Here is an 11,071-nt window from a genome sequence, read left to right as displayed (position 1 = left end):
GAGAGCAAAACCTTAATGCGGATTTTAATTAGAAAAGTTTTGATTTTTAATACAATTTAAAATATAAAAGATGAAAAGAAAATGAGCAATTGGGCTTGGCCCGCGTAGAACTAGCGGACCCTGCGCAAGCTACCAATTCCTTCCAATCGGGTTCCAAAATGAAAACTCAAAAGTCCTGAGAAGATTAAATCCTCTCGACCCGCTGGAGGCTGCGGTTTGTTTGTTGGAAGTGTTTTCAGCTGTGATTCTTCCAATAAACAAGTCAATTGAGTTAAAATTATAATTAAATTAATGTCGTCTCTTTTACTGTCAAACCCTAATCTCTCCACTTCGTTCCTTCCCTGTAAGATGTAAGCACCATATCCTATATCATTCATAAACATTTAACCTCCCTTAATTTTGTTTCATATGTATGGATAAAAATTGATTTTTTTTTTTTTTGGCTTTAATTGTTGAATTGAATTAATTTAAGGACTTGGGTATTTGGTTTTTGTGCAGCCCTGGTTATGAAAACACAAGAAAGACGGCGTTTTGTCCCCTTTCTAGAAGCTCTAAAGTCGCAAGATGTGCTGTGGACACACCATCTGGAGGTATTGTTTCTCTGATGTGAATAGAATTTTAGTGTATTTGTAGGTTAGCTTGTTGCATTTCCTACCAAAAGTATACAAAACATGTGTAGAAATAGGATAATTTGAGTATGCCACTCTATCATCGACAGTTTATGACTCTTTCCAATGGGAAAAGAGCCTGGTGATTTTGTGATAATAGTACTGGAATTTGTTGAGTGTTAATGCCCATTAAATAAGCTACTGAATATATTTTTCTCAGAAGTGTAATGAAAGAGATAAGAGGGTATCTGATAACAACAGTAATAGAGAAAGGGCCGCCAGTAAACAAGGTAATAAGCTCTTTGACAGTTAGTGGAGGAGATAGAGGGTGTCTGCTAACTATGATAATAGAGAAAGGGCCCCTGGTAAACAAGGTAATAAGTTCTTTGATGGTATGTGCTTGATCATGGTATTTATCAAAAGCGCTAACTGGGACTGATAGGCGAATATTATTAACATGAGGTTGGTTGTCAATTCTTACATTATCCTTAAATGCTAGAACCAATCCATTTGAGCATGAATGATTTAAGATTGAAAACGTTGTGATTCTTTGAGAATGATGGGAATCTGATTCACAATGTTTAAAGAAGTTTAGGGTTTCTGATGTAAGTTCTGAGCAGTATACGTATATGCATACTGTTCTTCTACATGGAGAGCTGGTCGGCCTCCAAGGGGATAAGCCCAGTTGGTTTAGCATTTTGTAGCAGAGCAAAAGTTCAAGTGCTTGATTTTCCCTCACATCATCCTTGGAATGGAAATTTTCTTTGATTTGTGTTTGTGCAGGGGGTGGGTGTAAGGGTGGGTTGTGTAAAATTTTTGGGGGGTTGGGGGGGGGAGGGGGGGGGGGGGGGTGTTGTGTGTATGCCTGGTTGATGCATACAATCTTTTTAATTCCATGCAACATCTATATGTTATTTTGGTTTTTCGGGCGTGAAATCATTGTGGATCTTTTTGGTGGGTTGATATTGTATATGCATTTCTTTGGGGAGGCAGGGGTGGAATGATGTTTCTTCTTGTGGTGAAAAACTTATTGCTTCCTTCTTTTATATTGGTAATGGATGAGAATCATATGGAATTATGTTGGACACTATCTAGTTAAATGTTTGTGTGGGTTATGTATTGTAGCTGGATATTTGCTGTGGAACAACTAGGTGGTTAGAGCAATCGATGCCACCTGTCAACCTTTAGAGTTCCTGTGTTAGCAATGAATAGTCTAGTCATGACCGCTATTTACTAGATGGTTAAAAATATCAAATTGTTGGCTAATGCAGCGGTGGTAATCATGGGTTTGTGGAATTTTCACCATGTTGCATAAGATGTTTGTTAATTGTGTACTCCTGGTGCTTTTCCAGTTGCTGCTGTAGTTTTCTGATTTACTTTTCTGCTGGTTATGTTTTATATTTTGGCCTTATTATTCAGGTAATATGCCAACATTTTCTCGAATAAAGGTTTGGGACCCTTATAAACGTCTTGGAATTAGTCCATATGCTTCAGAGGAAGAGATTTGGGGATCACGCAATTTTCTCTTGGAACAATATACTGGACATGAGAGAAGTGAAGAATCAATAGAAGCTGCTTTTGAGAAATTACTAATGACCAGCTTCAGACGAAGGAAGAAAGAAAAAATTAATTTGAAAAGTAGGCTAAAGAAGCAAGTAGAAGAGTCTCCACCGTGGTTCAAAAACTTGCTCAATTTTGTGGAGCTTCCTCCAAAGGATGTTATTTTTAGAAGATTGTTTCTGTTTGCATTCATGGGTGGCTGGAGTATCATGAATTCTGCTGAAGGGGGACCTGCTTTCCAGGTTTGTTCTTGTTGTGATTAGATTGTGACCGACTATCTCTACATGGTCAACAAATTTTATTCACTTGTGTCAGTTTTATGCATTAGGAAGAAGTCTTGACTTCTAAATAGTCTCATGATCAGTAAGGTTTGTACAAATATTTTTCCATTCCAAATTATATTTGAAGTGTGCTGCTGTAACAACTCATATACAATTGCTGTTCTATAAGTTTAGGGCTTTTTTTATTCCCCCTTTCTCGATAGAATTTTGTTGTTATATGAATGTTCTATGCAGCTGGTTACCCTTAAAAGGAGCCATGTTAGTGGAAGGCTAGTTCTGAACAGTGCATAATCTGCCATGTACATCCTTCACTCGTGAGTGGGATCCTAAAATCCCACTGAACTCTGAAATTGCATTTTACTGCATCTTCCTAGATATGTTCACTATTCTTAGGTTCAATCCTTCTTACACATTGTAATTCTAATGTTGAACAAGCAGATGATGTCATTGGATGAAAATTTTGTATGTTTAATAACATTGCACAACTGTATTTAAGTGCACTGAAACTAGACTATAATTTTATGTACAGGTAGCTGTATCTTTGGCTGCTTGCATATATTTTCTTAATGAGAAGACAAAGAGCCTGGCTAGAGCTTCAATTATTGGGTAAGCTTACTTATGGAAAAAACTTAAAGTGGTGTTCTCAAATCAATTACATTATGGTTTGCATTTCAACTCTTCCCTTAATTTTCATTTTCCCTCTGCTTCTTCGTTTCAAATGATGCTTGTTTCGTAAGTTACTAACATTTTTATGTGCTTCCATTTCAGACTTGGAGCTCTTGCCAGCGGCTGGATTCTTGGTTCCGTTGTTGTCCCAATGATTCCTACTGTTCTAATACATCCGACTTGGACACTGGAGCTTCTAACATCGCTAGTAGCATACTTCTTCTTGTTTCTCGCTTGTACTTTTTTCAAGTAAAGCTCCAACTATGTTCGTTTTGAAATTAAGAGTTGAACCAAAGCTACACTCTATTACCATTGTCATTGGATTTTTAACTCATTCATTTTACCCTTTCTATTCTCCGGTACATATAGAGACTAGAGAGTACTGTGGAATTAGTCAATTGCGGAAGTAGTTTCAATCCTGTGAACAAATTTTTCCCTCCCCCACCCCACCAAAAAAAAGAGAGAGAGAGAGAGAGAGAGAGAGTTAGCACGTGAATCTTAAAATTTCCTAGGTTCTTTTTAAGTATTTCTTCAGTTGGATAATTGTAACAATTTGTTTCGAGTACTCAGAAATCTCTTGGGGAGTCTTCGTTCCATTTTGTATCTTGCTGCAAATCCCGGACCACGCTATGAGTTTCAACAATATATGTATATGTACACACCAAGATAGAAGCAAAACACATTCGTTTGAAACAAAAGTGAATGGTAGCTTAATCACATATTTAAACCCCAAAAAAAATGAAAACATCTATTGTATGACAATATATAGATATGTCAACGGTAGAATTTTCTGGTGTCACGTGTACTATTGTTCCTCTTTGCCCGGCAACCAACAATGTATGTGAAAATAAGGAATACAAGGGCGCATAGGTTAGCTATAAGCAAATTTTCCCATTGACTCCTGATGCTGTCAACAAATCCTGCTTTGCATGCATTACAATCAAAGCACAGCGTCTGTTGCTGATTTTTCCATGCCTTGCAGTCGCTGTCATCTACGGCTGGCCCTGTTTTCGGGGCTATCCAGAACGTCGCATTCTGGCTATTGAATCCACATTCAGACGGTGGCTTGCAGCAACTGGACTGAAAATGAGAAACAATAGTGTTGTTTATACTGGATGTATCACATAAATGTAGACTGGAGAGGGGTGAGATTAAATGAAGTTGTACCATGAGACACTGAGTTATAGATAACATTAAATGTAAACTTCAAAACAAAGAATGAAAGACCTGCAACATCTTATAATTCTCTATGGTATATCATCTAAATTTTAGTTTCTGGGTTGAGAATCCCGATCTGTTTAGTTTTCAACTTGTCAAATACGAATAATTGTTTGAATCTTTTTACGAAAAGTAATGACCAAGAATGCAGAAGCATTAGTTATATCCTGCAATTAAGTGTAACAGACCAAGTTTGTATTTGCCCCTTGGAGAATTATATATGGATACATTTATGCAAGCAGGCAACACAAGTAAATGCATAGCTTGAACATTGAAGATATATATTTACATAGTATGACAAACCTTGAGTTTGGGTAAATTGTATAACATATTCATCGATTTATTACAAACAACAACTAGTCTAATATTTTCAAAATAAATATACACATCACAAGATTTTATCAATTGTCACTCAGATAACAATGTGTGCTAGCATGATCAGTTTGTACAAAGAATTTATGTCTCTTGAATCACTCTTTTCATTGATACGGATTGTATCAGAGTGATCTATAGCATCTAGTGATATCACCCCATAATAGTATTTGATTGCTAACTCGTAAAAGAGCTAATAAATGTCAGTGTCATGTTTTCCTGCATTGCCAATAATGAAGTAACCATACAAGGAAAATATATTGATTCCTATTTGTTATATTCACATTCAACCACCATGGAAAGACTGTCAACTTGGTTAGCTTTTCAAACTTCAATGCAAAATGATCATTTAAGGGGAAAAAAAGAAAAAATCCTAAACCCTACATTAATTTCCCGTTTCATGTATCCTAATGTCATTAAGTAAAATAACAATATATGAGGAAGCCAGTTTAATTAATTAATTTACCTGGATCGGAGACAAAGTCAAGTGAGCAGCCGTCTCAAATGCATTATTTTGAATCTTACAAACCTTAGAATCTTTCAAACAAGTCCTAATCTCATTCCACTTCTTCCCATTAACAAAATGATTCTTCAACCAATTTTGAAAATCCCCAGTCCTGAAACCCTTAATCCCTTTATGCGAAACCGCCTTAGCGGCATCCTCATTTGTGATCAGAAACGAGAAGATTATGAAGACAACAAGGCCAACAATCAACAAGAACAACACGATCAAATAAATGAGCAATATGGCATTAGTCCTACAGCAAGAACCGATCAAACCTAGCAATGACACGATGAACAAGACGATACCCGATACAAATAAAGGGTCTGATAGCTCTTTCTGGCAATGTGTGGAGCTATGGACGTAGAAGAACGACGCAATGGTAATGGCTGTTAGCCCTAATACAAGAGAAATGCAGTTCAGGAACCCCACAATGAAGTTGCTTACACGAACCATATTATTTCTTTTGAAAGATTCAAGATTCTTGTTAATTTGTTGAATATTGATTGGATTTTGTTCCGAACGGTTTGTTAGAAATAAATTAGTGAGAAAAATGAGAAAAACCAGCGAGAAGAAGATGTCTCTTAACTGCTTTTTAATTTTGATTGAGAATTAAATATGGTATCAACTATCAAGGGGAAAATGCTCTTTTAATTCCTAAAATTTGAGTTAATTATATTCAATCTGTCCTCGTTATTTATTTGTTTTTGTAAAATTTACTTAACATATTGGTATGTTAAATTCGTTTGGATTTTAAGTTTTATCGTACAAAATATTATTTTTCCCTTGGACCCAAAACTTTTGAAAATAAAGACAGAAATATTTTGCATAAGTTCTAAAAATAAAGAGCTAAATTCATAATTAACTCAAACTTTAAGGACTAAAAAAGAATTTATTCAAATATTAATCCATACAACGGTTGCTTTGTCTTAATTTAATTTAATTTTAATTGGTTTTGAAAGATTTGAAAGAAAGGTTCAATTTTCATGCTGGATTTTCGTCTTGTAACGCATACGTGTCATCATGGAGTGTATGAATTGTTTTGCCAAGTGTGTTACATTGGATATTATGTCACTATGAATGTGATTGATACCATAAAACCTTTGATTTTAATTTATAATTAAGTAGAATGGGATCATCGAGAAAGAAAAAAGTCTCTTTTGTTCCCTCGTTTGATTGTATTTATGATACTAAACACAATTTTGTTACACAATAATTTTGTTATACAATAACGGAACTGTGTAAAATCGGCATTTGTTGACTCGTACAAGAAATTTTTAATACAATAATGATTGCAAGAAACTTTGTTAAATTTAGTATTTATGAACTATTACATAAATTTATTATATGGGTCAATTTCCTTTTAGTCTCTAAGGGTGTTGTTGAGATATATTTTGTATCCAAACTTCAATGTTTTCTGTTCGATTATTGATAAATCATGATCTCATCTTTACACAACACGATTACAAGAGTGCCAAATTTAATGATATAAAGACATCTTGCCAAATTTTTTTGTCAATTAATTACGTAATTAACTTTACGCACTAATTTTTTGTTTTATGCTTACCATATTCAGTATTAACTTGTCCATCATTTTGGAAGTCAAAGTCTAAATTTAATATTTTCAAGTTAATTAATCAATATTTCTGATACAATAGTACAAGGTTATAATTAATTGCAACTTGCAACAGTAAATTCATGTTTCAATTTGAACAAGTTTTTCTTCATTCTCTCAAAATGAAACTGGAGACGTGAGAAAAATTACATCTTTAAGAAAAGGAGTTTTTTTTTTTTAAATCAAGTATAGTAGTGCTCCATTTCAAAATCATATTAAGCCTCTATTTAGTAAAGTGGTATCGTAACTATCAAGAGATGTGTACTTGATAGCTGTGAAAAATAATCATTAGTGCTACCACAACCAAACTGTAATTAATCACCAATAGCTTTAATAACTCAACTTTCACAACATTGTCGCTAGAAAGTTTAAAGAATGAAGTTTGGACTCTATTTAGCATAGAGCTTTTGTGAGCAAAGCTTTCACAAAAAATTAGTTGTTTAGTTGTCAATACATTTTTTTATTAAAAATTAAAAATTAAAAATTTTTAATCGATAAGTTTTTTTAAAATTATGTTATAAAATAAATAAAATAAGATTGTTAAATAAGTAAAAGATATTTTAATATTTTAAAAAAGATTTTTAACCTCCACTTTTAGAAATTTAAAATTTGAGTTTTTACTAATAGAGACAAAATAGTTTATTTAATCTTCAAAAATACAACTAAATAATAATAAAAAATTTTAAAATACTTATACCCATTAAATAAGCATTTATTAGAACAAAATCTAGCTTGATCGGCAAAATTATTTTTTTTTTTTTTGGTCTTATCCACGAGGTATCCTGGGGAGGGCCCCAACTGTGGGAGACACCTTTAAGCCCGTACCACAACGGCAAAATTATTATGTGCCTTTCAATGTTAACATCCGCTAAAAGATCTTAAAAAGTTACATACTACCAGCAGTAAGTACAGAGTTTCTAAAGGAAGAATGTACAGCTTCTTGTACTAATTAACATTCTAAGAGTAGCCTCTACCTTAGTATCCAATGAATTGATCATATCGAATGTTCTTCCTCACGCAACAACCAATCCAGAAGATGATAATTAAAAAGCCAATAACACATGCATTGAGTACGGCCAGAAGCCTCCACTCCCTCTTGATATTGGCAAGAACACCACCTTTACATGAATTGCAATCGTAACAAAGCTGCTTCTGGTCGTTGCTGAACATCGCGCAGTCACTGTCACTCACCGCCGGTCCATTTTCTGGCATTGTCCAGAACGTCGCGTTCTTGCGTTCCAATCCGCAGTACACCGGTGGCTTGCAACAGCCTGACTGAATATTGAAACAACTCCATTGTTAGCCCAAAGCGATTACGCATCACACACACACTCACACATCTCTATGTATGTATGTATGTATGAGTGAGAATGACACGTTGGTTCTCAATATTTCTCATTATTATCACCTTTTTTTTTTCAAATTTACCCATAGAGTCCTACATGTATGCAAATTTTACTGTTGGAAGATAAATGTAATCTTCAGTATTCAAAAATTTTCCTCTCTTTTCACAAACACATCAAGAATAAACTGACAACAAAAATACAATCGCAAAATTATTCAAAAAATATATTTTCTATTAATGTTTAATGTGGGGGTTTAATACCGAGTGTCATTCTCCCTTTAACACATGTTCCTACATTAATATTTATTGAAAAAATATTTTACGTGTTGTAATCCAAACACTATAGGAATGCTTTAATCACTTTAAAAGCACTTTTGAGAAAAAAAAAAAACCAAAAGCATTTCGAAATAAAAGCATAGGCCATAAATTTGGCTCTTCCGAAATACATATCCAGGTCAAATTGTGGCCATATAAAACTAATCGTTCGATATAAGGCAATAAAATAAAATAAATGAATGAAAGTACCTGTACTAGAGACCAATCCTTTAAGTCTTTGTTACCAAGATTTCTGCAGACGTTTGCGTCAGCCAAACAACTCCTAATCTCTTGCCAATTTTTACCATCAGCAAGGCGATTTTGCAGCCAATAAGAGTAATCATGAAGCCGATTCTGCGACACTTTTTTACCCACAAACGTGTTGGTAACGATGAGCACAAAAACCGTGAAAGCTATGAGCCCTAATATCGAAATGAGCATCACAAACAAATAAATACACAGCAGCCAATCAGTCCTGCAACATGCACCCACCAACCCTAACGTCGACACAATCAACAAGAACAGACCCGTCACCAACAACGGCATTTCTAGGGTTTTTTGACAAGCTGAGCCGTCATGCATTTGCACATACGCTGAACAGAAGACGGCGGCGAAACCCATTGCAAGTGATATTAAGTTTAAGGCTATGAACATTGCATTGCTAAAGCGAGGCATTGTGTGTTGTGTTGTGTAATTGAATTTTTCTATTTTTTTTTATTTTTTGGTGAAAAAGAGTGGTGTGATGATATTTATGTAAATGTTGGTTGTTGCTGTTAAGAGAAAAAGGAAGAAATAAAACAGAATAGTAGGTAAGATCTTCTTTTTTTTTGGGGTGGGGGGGATTTGTAACGGACTTTATGTCTATGGAAATATATTAACTTTTGTTATTGAATTCAACATTCATAAACGAGTGTAAAATTAATTAATTAATTAATTATTGATTTGAGTCAATTTGGAAACTATTTATACTTAAAATTTTTTTACTAGGAAATATTTTGTATTATATGTAAACACACACGCATACATATATAAAAGTAAAGTATTAAAGAAGAAATATCCAAGTTGTTTATTAATAATTAATGTTACTTTTTTTTTGTTTTTCTTTAGAATAAAAAATGAATTAAAGAGATAACAAGTAGTATTTATTGAAGGATGACAAAGTTGTAATTTGTTAAATTTTAAATGATTTTGTTAAAGAATAAATAGAAACACAAACAATAAACTGATTAATTAATTAATATCCATAAAAATAATTTTTAAAAGGTAAAAAAACAACTCATCAGCTCTGATTACAGCTAATTAAGTGTTAAAGAAAAAACTTTTATATCAGAATATTCCAATAGATAAACAAACCAGTAAACTAAATCAGTTCTAAGTATATACGTCGTTAATTTCAGATTCATTGTTGTTCTACTTTGTTTAAACTTTAAATCTAAACACTTATAATAAAAAATCTATCTCTTAAGGTTATTATAGATCAAGTCTAATTAAAGCCAATCATTTATTGCAAAAGCCAAGAACTATTTGTTAATAACAAATGACAAGCTATATTATATATCATGATTGGTTATGACTTATGACAACTGAAACAAGCTTCGAGTTTTGTTAGCACCAAGTCGATCGGTCTTCTCATTAGAAACGTAGTTTCATTGTAACGAACAACAACATGATAAGGACTCACGGGTAGAACTGACCCAAAAATCAACTTGTAAGGGCGGGTGTCCATAAGTTTATATTCTCATTTACGTTGTTGTATTCTTTCCATCTGAGATATTACCCAATCATTCTCAATTCGGAGGTGATTTCGTTGATCTCATCTTTTTCTGAGTAGGAGCACCATTCAGATTGCCCCATCTATAACATCGGTCATGAATCTCATCTTTTTTCTGAGCAGCAAATTCACCCCATTCGTAATATCGAGGTCACGGAGCCGTACCTATACCAATTCCATACTTGATGTGATGCCTGCTCTAATACCAAATAATAAGGATCAATGAGTAGATCTCACATTTAAAGTCCGGCTTATAAAAGGTACTCATGAACTTATATTCCCGTTTATATTATTATCTTTTTTCTAGGTGGGATGTTGGATACTAACACAACATTGCAAGCCCCTAATGTACATCAGTCATTCGGGTTTCTTGAAGCATGAAGTGAAGGATAAAAGCGATAAGGCCACAAATGGGCCTTTGGTCCAGTGAGAGAACCCTTACACTTAGAATAATGAGTGTAAGGGTTTGAGCCTCCATAAAAGTATTTATGAGGCTTATTTACAATCCTTCCTCAATTATCAAATAATTGAGTGGAGCCAATCTATTTCTCACGAAATGTGAGTAGAGTGAACAACCTTCGAATATTTGAGAGGGTTTAAAGAATTTGGGCAGCGCTTCAGAGGAGTACATGCCACGAAGAAGGTCCCAATTGTAGAATCTGTTTGTAAATATTAATTGTAATACTTACAGTTCTGTATAATAGTATTCAAAAAAAAAAAGCGACAAGGCCAATGTCAGTGGGATTAGAAATAGCAATGTTATAAAGAAGGGGCTTTGTATATAACTGTGGCATATTTATTAATTGAAAAATACAGCC

The 11,071-nt window shown here is 33.9% G+C and overlaps 1 protein-coding gene across 1 annotated transcript; it reads left to right on the top strand.

Moving 5' to 3' along the window:
• The first annotated feature begins 141 nt into the window (after nt 1–141).
• LOC18047836 (protein CHAPERONE-LIKE PROTEIN OF POR1, chloroplastic) lies at nt 142–3,638 on the top strand. The gene is made up of 5 exons (XM_006440806.2): nt 142–350; nt 499–590; nt 2,028–2,410; nt 2,979–3,055; nt 3,218–3,638. The coding sequence occupies exons 1-5, from the start codon at nt 292–294 to the stop codon at nt 3,366–3,368; spliced, it is 762 nt and encodes a 253-aa protein (XP_006440869.1). The 5' UTR covers nt 142–291; the 3' UTR covers nt 3,369–3,638.
• Nucleotides 3,639–11,071: the final 7,433 nt, after the last annotated feature.

This window comes from Citrus clementina, unplaced genomic scaffold (assembly GCF_000493195.1).
Source record: "Citrus clementina cultivar Clemenules unplaced genomic scaffold, Citrus_clementina_v1.0 scaffold_3, whole genome shotgun sequence".
NCBI lineage: Eukaryota > Viridiplantae > Streptophyta > Magnoliopsida > Sapindales > Rutaceae > Citrus > Citrus x clementina.
The sequence above is the reverse complement of the archived record's forward strand: the minus strand, read 5'-3'. Positions and strand labels throughout refer to the sequence as shown.

Excerpts from the sequence above, each read along its gene's own strand:
- LOC18047836 (XM_006440806.2), top strand. The coding sequence starts at position 292 with ATGTCGTCTCTTTTACTGTCAAACCCTAATCTCTCCACTTCGTTCCTT. Across the intron at positions 351-498 it reads TCGTTCCTTCCCTGTAAGAT|CCCTGGTTATGAAAACACAA; the intron begins GTAAGCACCATA and ends GTTTTTGTGCAG. Across the intron at positions 2,411-2,978 it reads AAGGGGGACCTGCTTTCCAG|GTAGCTGTATCTTTGGCTGC; the intron begins GTTTGTTCTTGT and ends TTTTATGTACAG.